Raw genomic sequence first — 27,858 nt, forward strand, 5'->3', positions numbered from 1 at the left:
GGAGGCTTTAACCATAGACTTGGGGCGGAAAGAGCGGCCCACAGGGAAGCCTTATGAATGGCCCGAAAAGAGGAAATGCATCACTAAAAAGAAAAAAAAGGACACAAATTTGCATAAAATGTGAAAGTGCCAATTTATAAGTATAGTTGCAAATTTAGAAATTATTATAATTTAAATAGAAATACTGTAAAGCTCATCACAATGCGGAAGACTGTGACCAGGTGACCTGTTTGCCTGCCTCTTCAGTCGACTGTTCAGGGCAACAATTCGTATTGTTCATACCACTCCCAGGACTTACAAGCTGAGAGTTGTGGGACTCTTTTCCCCCCTGTCTAAACATGTATAGGATTGTGTCCTACATCGGAATCGGGACTGGGCACCCTTCAAATAGAGGACGTTCCATTGGCTGAGCTTCAAATACAGGACTGTCTTCTTTAAACACCGGGAATAATCTATGAGAGACTCTGGTTGCAATCCTATTCGTATAGAACTCAGGAGGACTTAAACTATGCATAGGATTGCGCTGTCAGGCTGAGATCCTATGCACATTTCACTGGAGTATACTAAACCTACCGAGAAGAGGAATTTGCATAGGATTTTGCTGTGAGAGAACTCGTACGATGGTATAATTTTGTTTTAAGTCACATAACATTGTTGTTACATTTATACCCCACATTTCTGGCATCGTGGAACTCAAGGGGGGCTACATGGGATTCTCAGGTTGCCGTTTTTACCACGGAGACGCTCAGGGATAAGAGGACAATCCCCGTCTGCGATCATAGAGAAACATGGCCAATGGCGGTTCCCCATTTTTGTTTTCACCGGATGTTTAGATTTGTGCGCGCGTGACCCTGTCCGGTCTATCCTTTTCTATCTCTATGACAACCGTAATGAGAAGCGGAGAATGACCCCCGTCGCGTCTGTATAAATGCGCGTGACTGGTGTTTGCGCCTGCGCGGAGACGAGCGCCGCTTGCCTTCCAAGCAACCAATAGGGCCGGGGAAGAGCGGGGTCTCCTGTATGTCGCGCGAGAATTTAATACTACAACGCGTGGAGGGAGGGAAGTCTGAAGGAGAGCGGCTCCCTCTTCGAGCCTTCTCTGCCTGCGGCGTCGCCTTGAATCTCTCACGCTGGCTCGTGGCATCAGGTCAGCTCGGGAGCGGGTAGAAGTGAAAGTAGGGGGAGGGGCAGGGGTGTTGTTTAACCCTTTGCGCGTTCCCGAGACTCTCAGGCCTGTCGGCGCTGTGGCGTCCGCGCATGCGCTCGCCGGGCTAGGGACCGAGACCGTTCGAGCGAGAGCGGGAAAAGCGGGGGCGGGGGAGCGGGTCACGTCGCCGTTGCTCGGCTCAAAGTGAGGAACGCGGAGCTGTCAGCCACCGTGGCCGTTCAGGTGCTTGTTGGCTGAGGGGAACCTAGTTCCTACGCGCCCCCTCTGGCGCCAAGAGCGGTGCGGAGACTCGGAGTTGGAAATATTACCATTACATTTATACCCCGCCTTTACTCTACGCATGCATGGCTCTCCCCCACCCACATACCTTTATTTTATCCTCACAACAACCGGGCGAGGTAGGCTAGAGAGAATTTGCTGGCTGAAGTGGGATTCGAACCTGTCTCTCCCCAGGCCCAGTCGCACGCTAGACCATGCTGGCTCGGGGTAGCAGAAAGACATAAGATCCGACCGAGGGTCCGTCTAGTCCAGCATTCTGTTCACCTAGTGACCACCCAGCTGATGGCCAGGGACCAACAGCAGGACATGTTCCAACACTGCCCTTCCACACAGGCTAGGGTGACCATATGAAAAAGAGGACAGGGCTCCTGTATCTTTAATAGTAATGTAGAAAAGGGAATTTCAGCAGGTTTCAATTGAAGAGGGTGAAATTCCCTCTTCATCACAACAGTTAAAGCTGCAGGAGTCCTGCCCTCTTTTGTATCTGGCCACTCTACTATAGCTAGTGTAGCTTTAACTGTTGTGATGAAGAGGGAATTTCACTCTCTTCAATTGACACCTGCTGAAATTCCCTTTTCCACTTTACTGTTAAAGATACAGGAGCCCTGTCCTCCTTTTCATATGGTCACCCTAACCCAGGCCCCCCAGTAACTGACGCATATAGGCTCACTGCCTCTGAGGGCATAGCCGTCAGGGCTGGTAGTCTTTGATAGCCTTCTCCTCCAGAAATTTATGCAACCCCCTTTTAAAGCCATCCAAACTGTTGTAGCGAATTCCATGTACACTGTGTGATGAAGTACTTCCTTTTATTTGTCCTGAATCTCCCACCAATCAGCTTCATGGGGTGACCTTGGGTTCTAGTATTATGTAAGAAGATGGGGTGTATTATTCCTCTCCTGTGGTCACAAACAAGAACGTAAAGATGCATATATAGCACAGTCCTAAGCAAGCCACTGTATTCAGATGGGTTTACTCTTGGGTAAGTTTGTATAGGAGTTCCCTATTCAGTTATAAACATGGTAGTTCCTTTAACCTTTATTTTAACACTTTTTTTCTTAAAGCACACTGTGCCAGCATAATGTTAGTACTCCCAGTGTAGTGGATGTTACTACAGGATCTAATTTGTTACTACAGTAATATGGCCTGCAGCATTCTACACTTAGAAGACTTCATAACATATCCCCTGCTCTTTTCAAATTATGATTTAGTTTTGTAAAAGCCTGGATAAAGCATAACCATAGGATCACATAAGAATGCACGGAGTTGCAGCTGCGGACCAGCACATTGTTTCCCATAGTGCCCAGCCCACAGAGCAGGTCTTGGAAGCGGTAGCTTTCCTCTGTTTTCCTTCCCCCACTGCTGCTAGTTTCAGAGGTATGCTGCAACTTAACCTGGAGGTTCCATTTAGCTTACTCAGCTAATAACTTACGCAGCTATTCCATTTAGCTTATGCAGCTAATTATTGTAGATGATAAAACTAACTATTCTCAAAAAACATCTGAGGTAATGTCCATCTATTGAAGCAGCAAATTCCATATTTTAATTATGTATTGTGTGAAAAAGTGCTTTCTCATCTAGCCTGTTTCTTCTGCCAAATAATTTCATTGGGTGGTTGAGTTCTAGTATTACGGGGGAGATAGAGAAAAACACTATTCATTCTCTCAGCGCTGTGCATATTTTTATACTCTTACCATGTCTACCTTTTAGTTTTCTCTCTCATAAAAATTAAAGAAGCACAAATGAGGAGCATGGCTGGCCCAACATTTTTGCTTTCCCAAGCAAACTATTTTTTCCCTCTTCTGTGAATTAAGGGTGCAAACCTATGCATGTTTTGGACATGCTGTCTGAGGGATGCTGGGAGTTGAAGGACTTTTTTCTGTTTAAACCTAGAGACATAGGATTCCTCCCTAAATGAGCAAACATTAACATAATCAATATTGTCCTACATTCATTTTCTGATGTCTGTTTCTTAACATTCTCCCTTTTTACAAATGTGGCCTGCAAGAAAGAATAATCAGAAATGTTAAGGAGTAGAGCACCTCCCTTATCTTTTTATTATTATTTTCAAGGAAAGATTTCAGTGTTTTTTTTAATAAGTAAGGAACATGCTGGTGGCATATTAAAATAGACTTTACCCCAGGGATGCAGAACCTCAGGCCTGGAGAACAAATCTGGTTCTCCTTTGATTCAAATCTGGTTTTTAAGAGTTCCCCCAAATGGCTGCGCTCCCTTCCCCTTAGCCACTGATGGTTTGGTAGTTACTTGGCTTTTGTGCAGGTTTTTCCCCATTGTAAAAGGATGAAATGCTTCTCCTGAAGCTTACCTACTGACAGTAAGTTATTTAAACTAAAATATGCTTGCATTTTTAATATTTTGATCCTGCTTCTTTTGCCTTTGGCCCCACCTGCCACTAGAATGCAGCTCCTGATTTTTTCTCACAAATAGAATTCAACTCTCACACTGAAAGAGGTTCAGGACCCGTGCTCTAGATAGTAGAGAAAGTGGGTAAATAGACATGTTTATTCCTTTCTCATAATATGAAAACCTGGGGGTTATCCAATGAAGATGAGTGATAAAAGTTTCAGGACAAACAAAATGAACATAGCCTTATACTGAATCAGACAGTTGGTCCATCTAACCTAATGTTCACACTGACTGGCAGCAGGTGTCTAGGGTTTCAGGCAAGGTTCTTTTGTAGGTCTATCTAAGGATGCTAGGGACTGAAGCTGTGATGTTCAGCATGTAGTGCATCTGTGCTATCACTGAACTACAGCCCCTCATATAGAAGGAAATACTTCTATATACGGTGCATACTTAATTGGTTGCTACGGTATGTGATAATGGCCACAACTCAGAACATTTTTCAAGGAGCTTAGACAAATTCATGAAAAATAAGGCAATCAATGGTTACTAGTCATTATAGTTAAATGCTACCCTCAGGATAAGAGGCAACTTGTCTCTGAATACCAATTGCTTAGAAATAACAACCAGTGAAGATTATTGCCCTCATGTCTTGCTTGTGGTCTTCCCATAGGCATTTAATTAGCCATAGTGGGAAACATAGGTCATTAGTCTTATGCAGCACTAGGGTTCTCCTTATGTTCTAATCCAGCTGGTTAACTGCTACACCCGCTTGTTGTTTTTTGACTTGATGCTGATCACATTTGGGAAGGTTTGAGCAATGTTGTGTCTCCCTTTCTCAAAGAAGCCCTTTCTCATTGTATTAGCCTATTGTGTGAGGTTGAAAGAGTGGTTGTCAAGTGAAGTTTTTAACCAAGCAGGGATTTAAACTTGTGTCCAAGTGTGACACAATAGGTTCTGCCTCATGTAGGTTATCTGTAACAACAACAAAAAGAATTATTTCTTGATGGTCATGAAGGTTATATTTGCCATTAATATGAAAGTGAAATATGGTTAGGTGGTATTCAAGCACAAGCAAAACCATCGGGTGTAGGAGAAGGAGCTCAGAGATCAGAATTATCACTATAAATCCTGTTTGGGTTGAAATATGTGTTGGAGAGGAGTCATGTTGAAAGAAAATACATAAGAAACAGTTTGACATTTGTCAGGGCAAGAGGCTAGTAGTTCGAAGGCTAAACTGTGCAAATTTCACTGGTCTGAGAGGCAGGACACCAACAATAAGGCTGCCACCTGTTTTTTCTAGCCCTGCTCCACTGTTTGTAACAGCAGCCTGATACTCGCAATTTAAGTAAGTGATATTATTTTATTGATTACATTTCTATAATTCCCAATAGCTGAAGCTCACTGGGCAGTTCACAAAAATTAAAACCATAAAATACAATATAAAGCATTATTCCAAGTATAGAGATAGAAGTGACAGGAAAAGTTTCACATACTTTATTTCAGGCAGCTGTTAAGTATGTAAGAGGGCCCATAAGGGTTCTCAAAATTGTTAAGTTAAAGGCTTGGTGTAACATATATGTTGGAAATGGAGGCAGAGAAGGACTGCAAACACCATAAAATGGCCAGTTTTTAACTCCCACCTGAATAACTGCTTTAATGATCCTCTTAAAAGCTGAATTGTTGTAGGGTGGCCTTTGGCCTTAATTACTTGTGGAACAATAGAGAGCCTTGCTAGATCAGACCAATGTCTGATAGTTAAGCTTTTATTTTTTTTTCTCAGCAATTGCAAGCCAGATGTCTTTAGAATCTCACAAACAGGGCCTCATAGTAATTGCTATCTCCTGGCCTTTGTCCCAGGCATCTTATTCCCAAAGTTATACTGTGTCTGAATACAAAAGTTCCATCCTGCTAATAGGAACATAAGAAGCTGCCTTATACAGAGTCAGACCATGGGTCCATCTAGCCTAGTATTGTCAACACCAGCTGGCAGCAGCTCTCCAGAGTTTCAGGTAGGATTCTTTCCTGAAGATGCCAGGGATTGAACGTAGGACATTCTGCACGCAAAGCATGTGTTAACCTCCACAGGCAGCCTCAGCGCCTCCACAGGCAGGGGCTGTTAATAGCCATTAATAGATTAATCCTTCATGTTTTGGCTAATCCTTTTTCTAACAGTTTCATAATTGTACAGAAATACAATTATGAAACTTTATACTGTTAGTTTTACCCTACCCTGTGCCTGCTTACCCTACCCTGTGTCTGTTTGCATTCTCTTCCCCTCCTTATTGTTTTACTATGATTTTATTAGATTGTAGCCTATGCGGCAGAGTCTTGCTATTTACTGTTTTACTCTGTACAGCACCATGTACATTGATGGTGCTATATAAATAAATAATAATAATAATAATAAATAGCTTCCTGGTATTGCAGTCACACATTGCTGCAGGAAACAGTTATATGGGATAATAACATGAACCCTTCCCATGCAGGTGTTGCCTAGCTTGGTGTTTATATTTATTATGGCTCCTACACTTCTGTGGGTAAGTGTGAGTTAACCTTAAATGTAGTGGCCATAAACCTTATATTTTGATTGTGAATTCTTTGGTGAACTGCAGTGTTGACATTTTGGTAAATCAAAGATCTTAGTGGGAGAGTTGCACCTATGTTGCACTTCTGTCCTATTGGAGAGAACATGATCTCATTTATCCTTGGAAACTATAATTGGTAACACATTGACCTTAATCATCTTGATCAGTTCACAGCAGGAGGGATACCTGATTTGCAGGACAAGTTTCACCTCATTTCAGTTTTCATGTGCTGCTTTTGCATAATTCTACTCTGAGGTCTCACATCATGGTATATTACATTGTCATATCTCACAAAGAAATTTAGAGGATTTAGCACACTTCTCATTCCAATGATACAACATATGACATCACTTTTTGATAGGACAAAAATCATTTTGATGGTTCATTCGGAACTTAAGACAGTACCCAATGCTGCTGCTGTGTTTCCTCTCATTCTGTTGTACCAGCAGTACCCACTGCTAGTACAGCTGCAGTTTGCCCTGCATGGTGTATGCCCAGCAATACTAGTTTCTAGACAGGCCAGCTGAACTCTGATGTGCTCCATTCCTGAAATGAGCATTTCCACTTGTGTCTGCTTGCTTTAAGAACTGCTAGTTCCCTGTTGTGCTACCAGTGTGTCCTACTCGCAGCACAGGATATGTCATTGATGCCCTATGTTGTTGAATTCAATGAGAATTCCAGGGAAGTTGTTGGGGATTGCAGCATGAATGTGTGTGTTTCTTTAAATAGTTCAGAAGCATATTTTAATGATAAATAATCACTGTGTTAATTAAACACTTGTACTTTATTTCAAATGTTTGAAGTTCAGATTTTCTCAAAAAATGGGGTAAGCTTATATTGACTTTTATGGAAGACATCAATAAGAGTAGTAGACTAAATTTAAGTCCGAGTTGGAAGCTTAATTTATACACAATTGGAAAAATAAATTGCAATTGCAGTGACAGCCTGTCCAGTGTAGATTGGCAACTTATTATTGAGGCCTTTCAGGCTACTGTGCTTTTAATTAAACGTTTCCTATGAAATGAATTATAGTCCATAAAGCTTATACCAGAATAAATGTTAGTCTTTAAAATACCACAAGACCCTTCTGTTTTGCTGCAACACAGATACCCTCTGGGAATTGCTACTTTTATTGTTTGCTATTGAGTGTAGCAGTGAGGAGACAAATAGTCTGATAATTTCCCTTTGAATATCCTCTTAGTTGCCCTTTAAGGACAGTTCCTGTTGTGGAGAGGAAGACTTTAATTTCTGGTTTCCTTGTCTTTTTTCCTTCCATGCAGTGCTTTAAAATAAAAAAATGAAAGGAAACTAAAGTTGGAATGGACCTTTTCTGAATAGAACTACCTGAGTAAATAATAGACAAAGCTTTGTATTAAGGGCTGTGTGGAATCACAATTTTAATTTTGCTTCTTGATTATTGAGAAAAGCAGTGCCTCAGTAGTGTTAAAGGACTGTAATATGGAAGCAACCTATACTATTGTGCTGTTGAAATTTGAAAATAAAGTTGTGCTTTGTTTTCTGTTATAAAAATTAAGTACTTAGAAGCTTTAAGAATTATTGGGTGAAAAGTGGCCATACAATATCCTTTTGCTTCAGTAAAAAAAGGAAATGTATTTACTTATTTCATATGTAACAGTGCAGTAGAAATCTTGATATCATGCAAATTCTTAGGATCATTGGATGCTCCTAAGAATAAAATAAGCGTCATGTGATGTTAACTTTCAGGTGACAAGAATGGAGACTGAAACTGTAAGAAGCAAAACCATGGAAAAAGAAACTACGGAACAAAGGAAGGAACGAGAAAAAAAGAAACGATCTAGAGTTAAACAAGTGCTTTCAGATATAGCAAAGCAAGTAGACTTTTGGTTTGGCGATGTCAATCTTCACAAGGACAGATTTCTCCGAGAACAAATAGAAAAATCTAGAGATGGATGTGAGTTCATTCTTTACTAAGCTAGCAGTAAAGCACATTGTTGTTGAAATGCAACTCATGAGAATCATTTTGTGTCATATGTTTCTAGCTGGGTATTGCAGGCTTTGGATATCATTTTGTTAAATGTTTTTATAAGTATTTGTAGTTGTATTCAGGAGAACTAACTTGTAATTTTTCTGGATTTTTTTAAAGATTTGTATTTTTGATGACTTAGGTTTTTATTGTCACTAGCACTCTGGAGCAAGCATTGAAATATCTTGCCATAGAAAATACAAGGTTCAACAGAAACAGTAGCAGTAGTGATGGGAAGCATACCACAGCAGAGGGCAATTATCCTCTTAGTTGCAGAAGTTTCTGTGATGCATGCCACCCCCTAGTTAAGGAGGTTTGGAGAAAAATAGGATTATGCCAGTTTCCGGCCTGTAGTTCTACAGCCATCACCCCCTGGTTCACTATATTATTCCGGCAAGGCTGGGAGCACCCTTAAACTCTGATTCCATTAAGCTGGGCTACCCACTGAAAATTTAGTGGGTTCCCGAATGCTCAAAGGGAGTTTCCAATTGACATGACTGGTGCTGCTGTTTAAGTCTTAATCTCACCGTGCAGTGTGAGATAAAACTAGCGGTTGACATGCTCATTCCCAAGCTTTCTACCCCACAGTGTAAAACCTGACTAGCTCCCTGCTTTACTGGGGAGTTAAGGTCAATGAAACAGACTGGAACACACTTGGAGTGCAAATGGTGCAAGTTTCACAGTGAATATGATGGAACGCGAGTAAGAGATATGATGTCAGTTTTAAAAGAATTTCACTGGCTCCCTATTCGCTTCTGGGCCCAATTCAAGCTTCTGGTACTTATCTTTAAAGCCTTAAACAGTTTGGAACCAACTAAAGGAGTACCCCTTCCCATACCAGCTTGCCCATGCATTAAGAACTGTGATGAGCTTCCTTCATCTACCTCTATCAGAGGTACAGTGTCAAGAAAGGAAAGGGCTTTCTCAGCAGTGATGCCTGACTTATGGGATACCTTTCGTAAAAAGGCTCACCAGGCGCCCACATCGTGAACTTTCCAGCTTCAGGCTAAAATGTTTTTGTTCACCTAGGCATGTTAATTTGTATATGTTTTTAATAATCATTTTAGCGGTTTCATTATTTTATGTTGTAGTTCAGTACACTGGAATTCTAACTAGAATGAAGTATAAAATGATTTAAATAAAAATCTACTCAGTAAGCAGTTGAGGAAAAGATACTTTCATGAGGAAATTTGATAGGTGCAGTCAGAAAGCTAAAGGTAATGATATAGAACAGTCTCTCAAAAATGAACACCTAAATTCTATCTATAGGTTTTCTCTTGTTTCTCTTCTATACTAAAAGTTATCGAAAGGACAAAACAACAATATGACAGAGTCCAGAGTTTATTTATTTATTTAAGGATTTTTATGCTGCCATTCAGCCAAAAAAGGCTCTCACTGCGGCTTACAAAAGTATTTCTTGACAGTCCCTGCCCACAGACTTACAATCTAAAAGACATGACACAAAAGGAAAGGGGATTGGGAGGGAGGAGGAGGGGGGAAAGGAAAGCAAATTCAGGCACTACAACCTTAGTTGTAAAGTTCAGCAGTTTATGCCATGTCAGCTAGCTCTTCTCTAAATGTGTCTCCTCCATATATTTATTTTATTACATTTCTATGCCACCCAGAAGCCAAAGCTCTTTGGGCAGTTCTGAGAATCAACTGCCAAAGATTTAGCTAGTAGTGTGGGCTCTTTTACTTCCCCTTGGAGGAGGGAGGCTCCCTCCTAACAGAATCTCCCAAGGCCAGTCTTGTAAGCCTTCCCAGTGGGACTGTTCATGCAGAACCCATTGGTTGTTGGGGGTGCACAGGCTGCCTTCTCCACCTTACAGAACAACCCACAACCCACAATCCTTTCCTTTGTTGGTTGTGCAGTGTGACAGATGTGCCTGGACCTCTGTGTTTTTTATGGCCTGTACAACCTAGCTGTTATCTCTTTGTTTGTTATTGGGTTAACTGCTGGGTTGTTCAGCCCCTAAATGACCTAGTGATCTGGGTTCACATGTCACATTGCACAACATGTGAAGGAGCCAATTGTGGGTTGTGTGCTGAAGTGGAAGAGGCAGGCATGTTGCAAGCAGTGCACCTATACTTCCCAACAAATCATTTTTTAAACTGATGGGTTGTCATTATGTGCAAATCAGGTCAGTAACTTTATTACCATTTCTTACCATAATTTCATTTTTTTATATTAGATGTTGACATATCACTTCTGGTTTCTTTTAACAAAATGAAAAAATTAACCACTGACAGAAAATTGATAGCGAGAGCAGTTAAAAGTTCATCTGTTGTAGAGGTGAGTATAAAGTCTCTTTGTTTTGTTCTGTCTTTTCCAGTAAGACTGAATGAGAGTAAATGTTGTGAAGCAACTTCCCTAATTAGTTTGTATCTTATAGTTGGATTTAGAAGGAACTAAGATAAGAAGACGGCAGCCACTGGGTGAGCAGCCTAAAGATGTGGATAGTCGTACAGTATATGTGGTAAGTTGTCTGTACTGTTGAACGCTTGCTTGTTCTCTAAAATTGAATTGCATGATTTTAATATTATTTTACTGTTAATGCTTCAAGAGGAAGAATTAATGGAAAATTGCTAGTTCATATTTTTTGATACAGTTGGAATTTTGGGTGTTGTGAGAATATTTTGTAGTTTTGACTGTGAAGCACCCAGATAATTGTGAAAGCAATGGGAAGTCTGAAATCCTGGGGGTAGGAAGAGCCATATGCTTTTATGATGTGGCAAACTGATCTCCTACTGCTCCCTTAATTTGGAGGATCAGTTCCACTAGTGTTAACTAATATATTCTCTCTACTGGCACAAAATTGGAAGGATTATAACCACAACATTCCCACCGTATCGAGAAGGTCCACCAAGTGTGAACGGTTTAAACTTTTAAAAAGCCGTCATCGCTATGTATCCCTGAATAATGAGTGAACCAGCTTTATCACTTATCTTTTGCTGCCAGCAGAAATGGATACAAAGTGGAAGGGGCAGGCAGGTGGGCAATAGTTTGCTCACTGCAGCACACCCCTGACTATGGAATGTGCAATCCATAGTAAGTCATTACATGTGATCCAGACCAATATCACAGAAAATATCCTTTTAAAAATTAATTTAAAAAATTAATACAACATCCTGACAAATAATCTCTCAAGCTTTACTGGTTCTCTACCCATGCCACCCACATATCAAAAACAGAAATTAGGCTTTAAAATCTAATTTATTAGCTAATACCAACACCAGCATTTCTTGTGACAGCATATATTGATAATACTTTCTAAGGATGATGGCCTTGAAATTCCTTTTCTCTCTCAAATCTTTAGAGCAGTCGGGTCCCTAACATAATTATTTGGTATAAAATGAATGGGGTAAGGGAAAGTATGTATTTATTAAAATTGTGAAGTATGAACAATAGCAGTGTCCTGTCTTGGTTTACCAAGGATGATTAGACATTAAAATATGCAGTGATTGATCGTGAATATTTATACAATAATACTAATGTACATATCCATTCCTTTTTGTGGGTTTTTTGTTTTGCTTTAGGAATTGCTTCCTAAAAATGTCAATCATAGTTGGATTGAACGGGTATTTGGGAAATGTGGAAATGTGGTTTATATCAGCATCCCTCGCTATAAGACCACCAGAGACCCAAAGGGATTTGCATTTGTTGAATTTGAAACAAAAGAACAAGCAGAAAAGGCAATTGAGGTCAGTTATGAACAACTTAAAATAACTATTTTTGTATTATTTAGCCCCATGTTTATACACAATTTTGACTTCTATACTAATACCAGTTCTCAAACAATTAGTAGTTCAGTATGAGTCCTTCTGTGGTTGCAGTTACGCAGCGTAAGTGAATATACCAAGACGCTATCTATGCAGTGAATTTGGAAGCACTGCATTTATCTTGGAAGGTTTCAGCTTTAAATTTCAAAACAGCAAGTTTCTAGCTCTTATGGTGGACTGAAAATTTCCTGCCAATGTCGACTAATAATTTAGAAGTTATTGGGAAATATTTGGGGAATATATTTAGGCTGCAAATTTATACATGCTCACCTGGGAGTAAAATTCATTAATTCAATAAGTTTTTACCTGTGAATTGACAGACACAGGATTGTGCTATTAATTGTATTACATAGCTCCAGCTTCCTTACAGCTCATAATTATAGCCTGTCCCCTTTCCATTTACTACTGTTCTTGCATGCAACTGTCCTTCTGAAAAGGTATTTGCTCTTCAATCCTATGCAGATTTACATTCAAAGTAAATTCCAATAAATTCAGCAGGCTTACTTACTCTTGATTTTGTATGGGTAGGTTTGCAGCCTAAATCTTGTGTAATCAATTCAGTTAAGGAAGGCTTCAAAGTAAATGTATGCTTACTTTGTTTTCATGATTTATTCTGACTGAAAAATGTGGGTTGGTTCCAGACTTTTCTGAACACAGTTCTGCTCACAGAATTGCAGGATGTGATTTTTGCCAATTTCCCCTTTCTCTCTGCAGCTCCCCATTCCCCTCCCCCCAAATCTTCTCCAGGGGGTTAGGATCCCTTCAAAACAGTCTATGGATGACATTTAAAGGGAATTGGAAATCAACAAAAAGCTTCTCCTACCCCCATCCCACCAGTGAGAATTTCTGCTGGATTGGGGCCTGTACCACAAACAGAAGGAGCCCTTCTGTTCATGGAATGCAAGTCTGGATCCGTTTTTTGGGGATTGTAGGTGCAGAAATACGATGAGAGGAGCAACATAAACTACACACTTGTGCCTTAGTTTCATTCCTTATTTCAATATCTATAACACATCAGTGCCGGAGAGTGGGCATTTAAATATAGCAGAAATTGTAAAGGATTTAATGTTAACGAACTTCCCTATATCCCATCATGATCTTCTGGTCAACCTAAACAAATGCCACAAGTTCTATATATGAGGGTATAGAGAGAGACATTCAAGGTGTCCTGAAAACCAGTGGAATTTTATTATATTAGCTAATAGCAGTTTTATTAAATTCTCTGATTTTGCATTTAAGTTCTTGAATAACCCACCAGAAGATGCACCGAGAAAACCTGGTATATTCCCCAAAACAGTAAAAAACAAGGCTGTTCCTACACTGCCTACAAGTGATTCCAGCGTAGTTGGTGAGTACAAAGCTGTCCATGGATTCTTTAGAGGAGAAATGTTTTCTGTTATTGAAGTGATTGATTTTTATATACTGCTTAAAGGTGGACATTTGTTCTTGATCATGGGTAGGCAGTGTCCTACCAACTGGTGCCAATATGCCTCTTGAGGCCTTTCTTGGTGCCCCCCTAAGTATTCTCCCTCCCCACTTTTTTTAATTAATGCATTTTCCTACTGGTAGTTGGGATCGCTATGAAATAGGTTCTGTTGGTGAAAGTTGTGGGTTCAAAGGAGTTGTTTAGTGTATTAGAGCTCAGACCCCATCTTTGCTTGTAATCAGTCTTTTGTGCAGGTTACTTTGCCATGCCTCCCATAACAGCCATTTTGTGGTGGCGCTCAGGACAATTTCTCAAATGGCCAAATGTGCCCATGGCCCAAAAAAGTTGTCTCTTCCTGTTCTAGAACCATGCATAGAAAATTTCAGCAATCCAAAATAATTGGATAGGCATAATTGTTTCACTTTATGATAACACATATGTTGATTTCAGCAACAAATTATGAATATGAATAGGGTATGTTAATAGAAAACAGACAAGTATCTCAGAGAAATTTGAGAGTTAAACAAAAAGCCTATTCATACAATGCCTCCACTCAACTGGGGGCTGGCAATCATGCCCACTAGTCAAACACCACCTAACACTGAAGTGCCTGCTGCTTGTGCCCCTGCCCTATGCACCTGCATATTCTGTGTTAGTGGAAAGGGATCCCTACACAGAAGGCTTCTCTACCCAGATGGGAACCCTGATTGGCCAGGGCTCACATTCACATCGAGGACACTTATACCCGTACATTTAACAGTAAGCATGCAGCTGCCAGGGTTTGTCCAATGGGCATGTCAATGTTAGTAGGGGCGGTTACTGGATGTGTTCAACTTCACTGTCATGTCTCATTGAGTACATCTGGACATTGATATGAACAGCCCTCATATATACTCACTTTCCTATATACTTGTCCTTTTTTGATAGCTTCATTCTGCAGTCTAATGGTGGTATGCACTGCAATCGACGTCATTAATGCTATCCATTAATATTATTGCGTGCATTAATTTTACATTTAAACTTAGTCCAATTGAAGCCAGAGAATTTAGAAAATTATACACGAGCAGGCTGATTTGAATAGTTTGTTGCTTAGTCTTAGAAATATTATAGGCAACTAGGATTTTAGTGACAAATTCAGCGAGTAGCCATCTTACCAACAAAGGTATTATGGCATAAGATTTCATGGTCAGAGCTGACTTTGTCAGATATATGAACTGGTTGCTTAGTTCTTTAAGGCGCCACAAGGCTCTTCGTTACATTGTAGTATCAGCCCTTCATGAAAGCAGTTTTCTTTGTCTTCATTGGCACTTGCTAAAAAACAACAAATGTTCCAGAAAAACTGAAGCGAGCATCTGAAGTATCAAAACTGTTTTTTCTGAGTTGGGCATATGCTGTTTTTGGAGTTAGGCCAGATGAGGACAGCAAGTGTGGTGTAGTAGAAAGAATGTTGGATTTTGATTAAAGAGACCTGGGTTCAAATCCCTCTTTAGTCATGAAGCTCATTGGGTGACCTTGGGCCGGTTGCACACTCTCAGACTTAACCTTAGCATAAAATGGTGTGGGAGGGAAAGAGGCAAATAGCCTTGTATACAACAGACATGAGAGTGGGATTAATATGAAATAAATAAATCCTGAATATAGAGATAAATATTATTTCATTCATATAGAAGAAAAGAAGAAGAAAAAGAAGAAGAAATCCAAAACAAAGAAGGAAAACAGCCAACAATCAAGTGCAGAAACAAAAGACCTAAACACGGACATTACTGTGGAACACACAAGCAGGTCGAAGAGACATAGGACAGTGTCAGAGAGCTCTGAAACAGAATTATCAGAAGTCCAACGGCAGTCTTCAAGGAAAGAGAAAAAGAAGCTCGATAGAATGGAAAGCTCAGGTTTAGGAGAAAGTAGACCAGGAAAGAGGAAGCGAAGCCGCTCTGGGGAAGGAGAGCTGTCAAGTGTAAAGGTAAAGAAAACGTCTCAGAAAGATAATGTTCATTCTACAAAAGAAGAATCCACAGAAGGGCCAGAAGATTCCAAAGGTAAGAGTCAGATCACTAATTTTTTAGTTCATTCACTTTCTAAAACAGATTTGGGGCAGTGTTACTACAATGTGGAAAATAACAGTGGGAAAGAATAGGAGTTTGATGGGGTAAATATAACTCCTCTCAAAGGGGAGAGTGGATTCAGACACCAGGAAGTGTTACTTTAACAGAATTGGGAAAGGTGATAAGAGACCTGCTCTACCTGTGGGACAAGCCACCTACCTTCCAGCAAACAGGCATTCTCCAGAGGCATGGCCCAGCCTGCTATTTAAGACCCAGAAGGCCAAGACAGCGTGTTTGGGAAAATGGTAAAAGACCTGCCTACTTTACTTTAAGAGAACATAATAATTATATCTAGATCAGTGTCAGACAAACAAATGTTGCTTCTTCAAGTTGTCAAATAATATGCAAACTAGTGATATGTAAAGTTGGGCATTGTTGCCTATACTAGTAATGCATCACTGCCATTGGCTTAGAATATGTACTTGGGATATTGAATGGCAAAATGATTGAGAGGAATTCCATTGTTTCTGTCATTCTTAGCAGAGCAGTTTATGTAAAACCGAATTAGTGTGATATGTGTGAGCTAGGAGCTATTCTTATTTACGATGCAAGACTAGCTTGTTTATCCTCATTAAAAATTTGGCAGCATAATATTCCATAAATAACAGAGGACATAACTACAGAAGCCAAAAGCATTTCTCCCTATCTCAAATGGAGAATGATCTGTGTTAGCTGCTGGATATCTCACAGGAGAAGGTGGGTAATCAGTGTGTCAAACATTGCTGGCAATTGTTTCAGGCTTGGAGATCAAGATCTCTTTGGACCCCCTGCAATACAAAGTTTTTTTTTAAGGTTTTACTGTTGAAGGAAAAAAAATCTATCTGGGTACTTACTGGAATCATTTAAATGTACAGTAAGAATTTTTATGGATGTTTGTTTTTACTGAGTTGTGGAACTATTTATAGAAATCAGAGTGATGATGTTTCAGTCTGGTATAACAGTTAGTGTGTCAGACCAGGACTGGAGAGACCCAGGTTCAGAGCCTCATGGAGCTCACTTGGTGCTCTTGGATCAGTTACTGTCTCAGTGCATAATCTACCTCACATAGTATGTACACTACCTTGAGCTCCCTGGAGAAAAGGTGATGTAATAAATTTAATCATCCATTAGCTCTTACAATTTCTTTGTTTTTCCACTTAGAAATTTCCACTGAAGAAGAGAGAGAGATTGGAGATAAGAAAGATACATCTCTTTCAAAATCTAAAAGGAAACACAAGAAGAAACATAAAGAGAGACACAAGATGGGAGAAGAGGTCATTCCATTAAGAGTTCTTTCAAAGTATGTTAAACATGCAGGAATTAATTTTGAATCTTATTGCACATACAGTAAAAAGTTAGCACTACAGAAGCAGCTAGTTACTACTGATTGTGGCAAAGGGTTGTCATGTTTGCTTTCTCTTGATCAGGAAACTGCTATTTGAGATCAATTACATGGTCTATGACAATGGTTTTTTAGTGTCATAGTGTGACTAGCAACACATAATCAGATACCCAAGTAGTTCAATTGTATTGTAAGTAGATGAAATGAATGCAGAAATGAATGCAGAGGAGTTAAGGGCACAGTCCTAAGAATGTTTAGGTTTCCCCAGCCTGTATAGGGAGATGTAAGTAATGAGCCTTTTCTTTAAAAGGCTAGTTTTTTTCCCCATTACCCGTCTCTAGCTGTGTTTGGGAGTGAGGGGCAAGTTAGGAAGAAAGAATTTGATACATTTATGCCCCTAGTGGGAAGATTTTATTATATTGAACAAAGGTCCAATCTCTTCAGTGTTATGTATCAAGAATTCATTCCACCAACCCCAGGATGGTAGGGTTTTTTTTAATTTATATATCATAATACCATCAATGTACATAGGTCTTACAGATTAAATAAGGCAGTGAGGAACACAGTCCTTCGTTACAGTAGTTAAAAGAAAAGGGTGTGGCACAGGGCAAGGCTAACAAGGAATGAATGTGGGAGCAAAGGGTTGAACCTAAAACAAATATTAGCTGACCATTACTCAAAATTCCATCCTCCATCATACATTTAAAAACATAAGTTTCAATCAATTAAAGAATTAGGATGAATTTAGGGAAAGTGTTCCTTTAACGTTGCATCCGAATAAATTTCCATTGGTTTAATGTAATAGCCTTATCTGTAATGAGGCGCATAGGTGATAAATGTTAAACATCAAAATTGTTTTCTAGTTTCTGTGCAAAACCATTGTGTTCTCTTAATACTACGTGATAGGTAAAATTATGTACATCCAACTAGCTCGGCACTTGTATATCTTGTCAGTGTCAGTAGAAATTAAGCATGAGAATTTTGTATTGAAATGAGCAGGATGCCTAGCTTTTGCTGGAATGTGACCTTAATTTTATCATATTAAATAGTTTATTTTTAGGGCAGTTCAGTGAAGCAGTATTAAACCAATGTTTATATTTAATGGAACTATATCACTTACATGCATAAACCTCATAGAAGCAGTGACCATATACATTAATATACATTGTATTTTATATTAAGGTTTTATACTGTTGTTTTATACTTTGAATGGTTTTAATTTTTGTGAACCGCCCAGAGAGCTCCGGCTATTGGGCGGTATAGAAATGTAATAAATAAATAAATAAATTAGTACATATTATTACAACATGTTGTTTAAGGTGTTGAATATTGCAAGTGTTCAAATACTCGTTTTCTGAATAGCTTGTAGTCCATCACCATTGCTAAAGTGCAATTCCAGATTTTATGTGACAGAGTTGCATATTAGCAACAGTAAAGGATTGCAGCAAAATATACATCTACTTTTCATTGTACGTAGAAAATTGGTGTTAATTTATGAAAGTAAAATAAAAATGAAAGGGCTGTACTTGGTTTGGCCTGGTAATCCCTGTGCATATCTATTGGAAAGTAAGTTCTATAGAGTTGAGTAGAACTTACTCCCAGGTAAGTATGTACAGGATTGCAGCCTTAATGTATTTTTTCACTTATAAATAACAAGAACCACCTTATTTAAGTAAGGATCCTTTCAGACTGATGTTGAACACTTGAATTCTATTTGAAGAAGTTTTACTTGAAGTTTTGCATGGAATAAATGTAGCTACAGCTTTCTAGATTTTCTGCTACCAAATAATTCATTCTTTGCATGATGAGTAGCTAGTTATTGAATGTACCATCACTAAAATATGAAAGCACTTTTTTAAAGGAACAAAACAAGTACTTCCACATTAAAGTGGTGGATAGTCCTTTATCGTGGCATAAATTTCTTTTCCTGTAAAATACAAAGTCAGATATATATCACTAAAGAGCATATAACTTTTAAAATGTAAGAATATATTTATATACGACACTTCCCTGCTATAGTACACAAGTGCGTTGTACAAAAATATAAAAAACATGTTATAACCTTAATCATTTATATAAAAATCCAAAGCAAACAATTCCCAGTTACAATAATAATAATAATTTTATTTATTATCCGCCTCTCTCTCTGGATTGAGGCGGGGAACAACGTTGATTACAAAAATACATAAAACTGATTGAAAACATATAAAACGAATACATTATTAAAATAAAAGCCAAACCTCTTAAAATTTGACTGGGTAGGCCTGCCGGAAATCAGTCTTTATAGTTTTTTTAAAATTCAGAAAGACTGTTAAGTTGGCGAATCTCTCCTGGCAAGCCATTCCACAGTCTGGGTAATGGTTGTCAGCCTAGTTTTGGCTGACTGAAGTAAATTCTTCCCAGAGGACCTGAGTGTGCGGGGCAGATTGTAGGGGAGAAGGTAATAACCAACACTTTATACTTCTCCCGGAAACTAATTGGCAGCCAGTGAAGTGATTTTAAAATTGGTGTAATATAGTCACCCCTAGGTTTACTGGTGACCAACCTGGCTGCCATATTTTGAACATTACGCTCTGTAAATAGTGTTCTTTAGCACATTGACTGAATTACAGTCAAATGTGTGTTAACTTTTTGAACAAGCAAAAGATAAATACAGAATTCTTGTTAGGACTACTTCCCCACCACTATTGTTGTTGCCAATGTGAGGAAAAATGTGGTTGGGGTGTGTGTAAAATCTATGTTGCCTTGAATTCCTTGGAGGAAAAGGTGAAATACAAATGCAATAAATAAATGTACATTGCAGTTTATTGGCCGTTTTAAGGTTGCAACCCTAATCATATTTATGTGGAAAGTAGTCCCACTGAGATAAATTAAATTTGCTTCCACATGCATGGGTTTGGAATGTTAATACTTTAATTAAAATGAAATGTTGAGCTGTGTTCAGAAAAATAGGGTTTGCCACCACTGAAACATGAAAGTACTTACTTTCACAATGCAGGAAGTTGCAGTGGTCCTTTTAAAGTGGACTCACTCTACTTTCTTACTTACAATGGCTGTAATTGATGTAGAAAAGCTTTGCTAGAGAAACAGAACATCAAAACCTATCTACTTGAAACAGGGTTATCTGGAACCTTGCTGGAACACTAATTATAACAAATGTTGCTGTCAAGTACACATAGTTTTGGCAGTGATTACTTTGTGATGTTGAAGTGAGCAATGCAGGAACACTTTTAAGTTTCAAGCATAATTTGTGTGGGCATTAAAACTGAGTTCAGGATTCACTTCTGCCAAAACATGGAAGCACTTACTTTTTTTGTGAACACAGAAAGCACCTCCATGTTAAAGTAGAAGGGGTCCACATAAAGCAGCACCTTTCTGTAACCTATTCCCATATCCACCGATGCTGTCCAGGGCACCAAATCTAGTTAAAAAAAACCACATTTTTATTTTTATAAAAGCGTAATTTAGAGAAACACTTACCTTGCTCATTTCTCATAGTATTCTTTCAGGTTCCTTTAACAATGTGCTGCCTTGGTCATCTATTTATACCGTACTTTACCAAAGAGTGACATAGTAGCTTTTTATCTCAGAGTCATTATGTAAATCTTTTGTTATTTACTGTCTTTACTCTGAGAATGTATTTTCCTGGGTGGGACTAAGCCTTCGGGGTTTTTTAAGTACACAGTTTTCAGCATCAACAGTTAAAACTATTACCTAAAGATATCCTTCAAAAAAGAAGCTGTATCTTCTTTTTTGATAGCACAGATTAGATTAACAATGAATTATTGTCTCTATCTTGTGCTTCTTTTAGCAAAACTTTAGCTATTTGCATAAACGTCTCCATGTTAAATGAATGTAATATAATTTGCTGTGCTTTTCACCTCTGTAATTGAGCCTTAAGGAATGTTCCTATCTCTAGATTTTGGGATGTTTTAGGCATTTTTTTCTACCAAATGTAAAATAAAAATAAATCTTTGTGATACATTGATGCATGTTAATGGACAGAGCAAGAGTGTGTATTTAGGATTTCTTAAAAATGAATGCATTGCTATCTGTGCAATGATCCTTAGCATGCAGTGTTTAAGAATTTAAGATCAGACTATCCATTTAGTCCAGCATTCTTTTCAAGGCTTCTATTGGCTATCTTATGCTCATCCTTAGTTTATAGTAACAGTGATAAAATGATACAGGGAATTCTATTTTTTTTTATTTAAAGCATTTCCTGGAATCCAGTAATGTTTAACTAACCTAACCAATTGCATATGATTTTTGAATAATTGATTCAGATTTTATTTGCTGTGTAATAAGTGATACAGAATAGGTGGTTTGCTGTCTCTTATGCGAGCTTTTCAGGTATAGGAGCTTTCAATAAATCTAGAACTCTGCAGACTGATTAAAAGTTTTGCATAACTTTAAAAATGTACATGTTTGTACAATAAGTGGTTCCAATTGAAATTATCCCTTCATATAGTTGCAATTTCGTTTTCTCTGAAACCAGCATGACAACAGCTATCCCTAATCAGAAAATAAGCAATCTAAACTTTGGTCCTATACACAGAAAGGGCAATCTGTGTTTTCTACTTTTAAAAATCTTTTTGCAGTTTGATTTGTTTCTGATCATATTAATTAGATTTCATTTTAGAGTTTTGATACTGTATATATATTAACACTTCTAAATCATGATCTCTCTAGAAATGACTGGATGCAACTGAAGCAAGAATATTTGACCCTACAAAAAGCCAGCATGTCATCTTTGAAAAAAGCAATGGCCCAAACAAAAACTCAAACTGTTGGGGAAATGGAAACAGATGCCTTTATACCGAACCAGCCTGCAACAAGAAATGGCAAATGTAGTGAGTATAATGTGCTTCATCATAACTTCTATTTGCTTTTAAGTGGAATAACTTAGATGCTGATGGTGGTTTAAGGGATTTGAATAAAAATTGAAAATTAAGAACTTTTTCCTGAGAATAGATGAAGCAACAAGACAACATAGTTTTGGATTTTGAAAATACTCTGTACTTCACACAAAATGAAATAGATTTATTGTAACAAAATGCCACAGATTGAGGGTGCAATCTTATGTATGTTTAGACAAGAAAATGTTTACATATGTAGGGGAACTTTTAAATGTTACAGAAACAGAACAATAAACAAGTATTCAGTATCTGAGATCACCTTTGGATGTCCTTAGAAGCAAAGGTTTAATATTCATATTGCATATAAATACACCCGGATCTGTTGATATAATGGGAGGATTTGCTCATAGTGTTAATTCATGGTTTAGTGCTACATTTATGAGCAGAAATCCCATCCATTCCACACTCCCTACTCTATGAGGAGGAATAATCCAGCATTCAGTTTCATTTTGCTGTTACGTGCAACTCAGGAATCATAGTATATAATAAAGTCTAGTCAGCCTTCCCCACCCACCTCTAGTCAGTTGCTAAACAAGCCAACTACAACCCCTGGATTGTTTTTTGGTTTGCTTAGCATACTAGAGTTAATTTGAACCCTGATTTTGGTCACACATAATCAAGAGCTAGGAATTGGATAATATGAAACAGAATACTGAATTATTCATCCTCCTGGCTGTGCGGAAGGAGGGGAGGGGGAAACACTTGAGCTGGACGCTTCATATGGGGTGCCTTTCTCCTCATTCATTTAGTGCTAAACTATGGTTTAGCATTACATGCAAGTATTGTCAAAGTTAGTTCATGTCTTATAACTAAAACAAGGACCCAATCTATACCAAGCAGGATATTGCACTATGAACATGGTATGAAAGTGGTATATAAAAGGCAGGAGTCACACTACTGCTTTATAGCAGTATTGAAGTGCACTGACAACTGTTGGGGCTCATGAGACATACTATATACCACTTTCATACCTCTATATCCTACTTGGTGTGGCTCCTGCCTTCTATATACCGCTTTCATAGTGCAATATCCTGCTGGGTGTAGATTAGCCCAAAGTAGGTGCTGTAAGTCTGAAGTCTGCCCACCCCTCCTCTAAAGTATTTGAGAACTCAGTAAAATAATAATCTATTTCTTACCTGCCTCTCTGACTGGATCGAGGCGGGGAACAACAATAAGCATAAAATACATAAAATACTGATTAAAAACATGGTAGACACTGTTTAAAAACATCCTAAAAACATACTAGAATATCAATATGACAAAATTGTGTCATAGTGAGATGTAATAACCTATTTCTGTATTGACTGCATAAAGAGTTTCTTAATGTTATTCATTGGCCATTGATTTAGAAGAATCAAGTCTGCTAAATGCATTTAGCATTTAGAAGGATGATTTGAAAGTTGTATATGCAGTGTTCACTGGAGTTAAAGATACTGTTGGTGTATTACTAGCGCTTATAACTCAACCCTGTGTGTTCCCTGTTTCTAACAGTACTATTATACTCAATCTAAGAAATATTACTTGTTTAATTTTGTTTAACTTGTTTAATTTTGAATTTGTTCAATGGCCAAATTATTAACATATGAACTTTCATTAATGCTGACTTCCTTTCACATTAACAGTTGCCTCTGATGGCTCAGCCCCCGTTGAGAAGGTTCACACAATGGGGCCCCAGTTTGAGGGTGGAGTGATTGTGAAGATCGTTAGTGCTGAGCCTTTGCCAGGCAGGAAGCATATCAAGGTACCTCTGTAACCTCAGGGTTACCTTTTCTTGAAAATCTTTTGACTTGTTGAATGCATCTTCTATATGCAGTTCTGTTTGTCAACTAGATGTGCACATGCCTTGAAGAATATGTGTTAATGAATGGTTTATAAAAGGATCTCCTGAGGAATGTAGTTCAAAGCAAAAAAGAAAAAAATCAAATTTGCATACCGGAAAGAGCTCATCTATACAAGTCACTTTATTTTTTGTAATGGCATATTTCCCCATCCACTTCCAGAAGTGAATAGTTTTCCCTTCTTCAATGACTCTGCCATTAAAGTGCCTTAACTGTGATTGTTAAAGCCATGAAAAAAGTGTTTATTACATTTCTTTTTATTAAGTACCATATGACAAACAATATTTACAATAAAATAGGTTAAATATTCAAAGTGTAAATAATCTTCCTGATCTAGAGTGCTCAATGTATTCTAATGGTAGCTAAAACTCTTGTGCACCATGGTTACCTTGTTACCTTTTTTTCTCAGGCGGTGTACATAATCCTCCACCTCTCCATTTTATCCTCACAACAACAACCCTGTGAGGTAGATCTGGCTGAGAGTATGTGGCATGGCTGAGTGATGACTAGAACCCAGATCTCCTGACTCTCAGTCCAACACTTTAGCCACTACACTGGCTCTTGTGATGGTATTCCAGAAAAGGCTGTTAATAATGTAAAAATTAACTTACTTCTCCATTCCTTATGCATGTTACAATACAATACAATACAAGAGGACATGTTCAGCAGATTCTATTGCTCCAGCACCACAAGAACGTATCTGTTCATTAACCAGGATCTTACTAAATTGTCCTTCTAAGAAGTGCTGGTGGCAACACATAAAAGTGAACAAGAGTAAATGCTCTTCTGTACTTTGGAATAGTTAATGTATGCAGATATGGAGCTGCAGTGAGTCCATAATTATTAAAATTATTATAGAGTAACGGAGAACAAAAATTATTAGCAGCAGTTCTTAAATGCTGTAGATCTAGGTCTTTGAACAACAGGAAATTGGGCCCATAGTTGCCCGCTAGGCTTCCACAGAGAAGTCTAGCCTAAGTAACATCTTCTCCATCTCTCTCTCATCCAATGGGTGACATAGGAATCTGAGACACTATTAAGAGAGATAACTACCAGGAAGTATAAGTGTGGCTACTATTTGAAGACATCAATTCATGCCTTGCGTTAGACTGGTCAAATGAATACTCACTTCCAGAAAAATAGCTATATTCCCCACACAGGAAGCAAGGCTCAGTAACTTCCTAAAAAAATACAGACGGGACTCTTTTAATTTGGGCATTAAATCCCAATATCCAAATAGGAATACCATAAGTAAGCTGGGACAGAGTCTTAGCTTTGTAAATTTGGATTGCAGAGGGGATGAATTGACCACCTTGCATAAAAAAAGATTCTTGGAACGATAGGTCTCATATGCTGACAGTAAATGATTTAACTCAATTCTGGAGAGTGATTTTATAATTTTAATGGCATACTTCATACCATGAAAAGTATATAGCTTAGTCTGTATCTGCTTGTTATTTTTGGAGTGTTTTTTTTTTTTTTTTTTGTCAAACTAACCTATGATGGTGGAAGAATTTTAAAATTTGGGGCTACTTCATAAACAAGAAGGTAACAGGAAAAAAGGGGGCAGGGAGAAAAAAAGTTTTTTCTGCATTTGGGTTGTTTTTCTTAACAGCAACCCTTGGGGTGGTCCTGGATGTTACTCAAAAACCATTTCCATCCTTAGGCAAAACACAAAGATAGGCTTCTTGATAGATTAAGAACAGAAATAAAGCAAAACTATACAGTTTTTATGTTAACAAACCTGGAAATAATTTGAGATTGTGTACTAGGTTAAAAAAAAAAACAGTCACTGGAAACGAAATTGGGTAGCTCTATCTAGGAGGAAGAGCTTTGCATCAGAGAATTAAGTCCCAGCTTCAGGTGTTACTAAATAATCTTCCTCCAATATACGATCCTGCTGTTGAATTACTAAATTCTCCAAGTCACACAAAAGGTGGAGGTAGCAATATTGGACAAAGGGAAAATAAAAAAAAATGTGGAAATGTTCTTTTGGCCAACACTGCTACCTTCACCTTTTCTGTGAACAATTCCAAGCACTATATAGCTAGGTATTACAACAACTGAATTACTTTCGGAGAAGCTTATAATACTAACATTTATCGGTGTCTTAGCCTTCTGAGGAGCTGTATAATCTAACTATGTTGCCAAGTATCTTCAGGTTTATCATCTTAACTATTTGTAAGGTAACCTTGACATCTAAATACTGAATGTCTGTCTGAGACTGCTCATGACAACAAGTTGGTCGAAACTAGAGGAATAAACTAGATAAGATGATACTCTTTATTGCACCAGCTTGTGTGATTGAATTATTGTATTCTTTTGGAATCTAGAGCTTCAAAACAGAGTGCATGAAGTTCAAAGGCTCAATTGGTAGAAGATGTTTAGGTTCAGCAATTGTTGGTTGTTTAGATATCTTCTTACCTACTTGGTTTCTAGCATATAAACAATGTTGGCTTGTCACTGGTGTTGTACTGACTGGTGTTGTTCAGTGGCTAGAGAGTTGGCTTTTGGAAACAGGAAACCTAGATTCAAATCCCTGTTCAGTTATGAAGCCTCCCTCACAGGGTGACTAAAAGTCTTAGAGGATGGACAATATATAATCCATTTTTTCTGCTTTGTATTCTGTCTAAATAATATAATACCTATAGAAAACATTTATGGATTTTGAGTAAGCTCAAAGTTCATGCCTACGTGCTGTGTGTATAGGGCGGGGGTAAGAGAGAGAGAGACCACAGTCTGTAAAGTTGTTATATTTTAAAGACACACACGCAAAATACTCCCTAACATTTGGAAAATTGCCACTTTTCACTAGTCATAGTTTTCCAAAATCTATAAAATCCAGATAGAGGTTTGTATTGTCCTTGTTGCATGTTTGTTTTTAAATCGCCATTGTGTTATATTACCCACCCCTTCCCTTTATGGCTTATGAATGTGGCATCAGAGAAGTACTTCAAGGGTGATATAATTTAAACTGATGTCCAATAGTAATATGAACACCACTAATAATTGGGAATAGCAGTTAATAGTAGAGATGTTGTAACACAGAAGTAAATATATATATATAAGCATTATAAGCATTAAATATGGAGCTGGTTGGTCATTATGTGAGCAGAATGCTAGACTAGATAGGCCTTAGGTCTAATTTTGAATGTTCTTTATCATTGTAGTATAAGAGCCCACCCCAATTTAACAACTAGATAAAATCACTGTTAGTAATTACTGTTATTTCTTTTTTTCTTTTTTTTGTCACAGGATGTGTTAGCAGCATTAGCTAATGTTGCTTATGTTGATCTGCTGGAAGGTGATACAGAGTGTCATGTGCGGGTTAAAACACCTGAAGATGCAGAAACTATAATAAAGTCACATAAAGAACTGCAGACTAAAAACAATTGGAAACTTGAGATCCTTGCGGGTGAGGTTTATTTGTCTTACTTCAACACTTGTCCAAATTATGACTTCTTGTGTCTTGAATATTTTTCCAAAGCTCTTCCTAATGTAGATAAAGCCATACAATCTTAGAACTACACTTCAGTAATAACTACTGTTTTCATATAGCTCCTAGGTGGACCGTTTCAGTTTAGGGAGTATGCATAACAGTCCACTACAATATATGAAAAGAGATTGAGGACAGTGTCTTTGAACCAGGACATGATGAATCACAATCAAGACATGGACTCACTTTTTCTGTATCTTTCTGTGTCTCTTCAAATTATAAGTAATGAGAATCTTGAGGTTCATGCACTGTCCCATCTGCCCCCAATTCTTCTTTAAATTTTAACAATATTTATATATACATGAATACGTGTGTGTATAAGCATGCTATATTAACAAGGACTTAAAGGCAGGACATCTCTTAATCAAGAAAAATAATATGAAAGATAGCAAAACACCAAGGTAGGGATTTATTCATTTTTGTTATAAAGTTACTTTTTCAAATTTGTACATAAGACCGATTTCATTCCTGCTCACGCCAGGATCATGGGTCACTTTGCCTGGCCAACCTCAGTAAGTCTGGTTCCTACCTCTAAATTCCAATATCAATAAAGACTCTGATGCTGTAAAAAC

At 38.1% G+C, this 27,858-nt stretch overlaps 1 protein-coding gene across 3 annotated transcripts in view; it reads left to right on the top strand.

Annotated features, from left to right (window-relative positions):
* The first annotated feature begins 967 nt into the window (after window positions 1-967).
* Window positions 968-27,858, top strand: part of LARP7 (La ribonucleoprotein 7, transcriptional regulator) — a 33,584-nt gene continuing 6,693 nt past the window's right edge. Inside the window, exons 1-11 of one of the 3 annotated variants that reach the window (XM_063136277.1) lie at window positions 968-1,147; window positions 8,122-8,329; window positions 10,594-10,694; window positions 10,795-10,878; window positions 11,939-12,103; window positions 13,421-13,529; window positions 15,275-15,646; window positions 16,853-16,991; window positions 21,726-21,886; window positions 23,575-23,693; window positions 27,046-27,205. In XM_063136277.1, the coding sequence (XP_062992347.1) occupies window positions 8,131-8,329; window positions 10,594-10,694; window positions 10,795-10,878; window positions 11,939-12,103; window positions 13,421-13,529; window positions 15,275-15,646; window positions 16,853-16,991; window positions 21,726-21,886; window positions 23,575-23,693; window positions 27,046-27,205 (1,609 nt within the window). In that variant the 5' untranslated portion in view covers window positions 968-1,147; window positions 8,122-8,130. Of the gene's footprint in view, window positions 1,148-8,121; window positions 8,330-10,593; window positions 10,695-10,794; window positions 10,879-11,938; window positions 12,104-13,420; window positions 13,530-15,274; window positions 15,647-16,852; window positions 16,992-21,725; window positions 21,887-23,574; window positions 23,694-27,045; window positions 27,206-27,858 lie in introns of those variants that run through there. The other 2 variants (XM_063136278.1, XM_063136279.1) reach the window with 2 other exon arrangements.

Source organism: Elgaria multicarinata, chromosome 10 (genome assembly GCF_023053635.1).
Source record: "Elgaria multicarinata webbii isolate HBS135686 ecotype San Diego chromosome 10, rElgMul1.1.pri, whole genome shotgun sequence".
Lineage (NCBI taxonomy): Eukaryota > Metazoa > Chordata > Lepidosauria > Squamata > Anguidae > Elgaria > Elgaria multicarinata.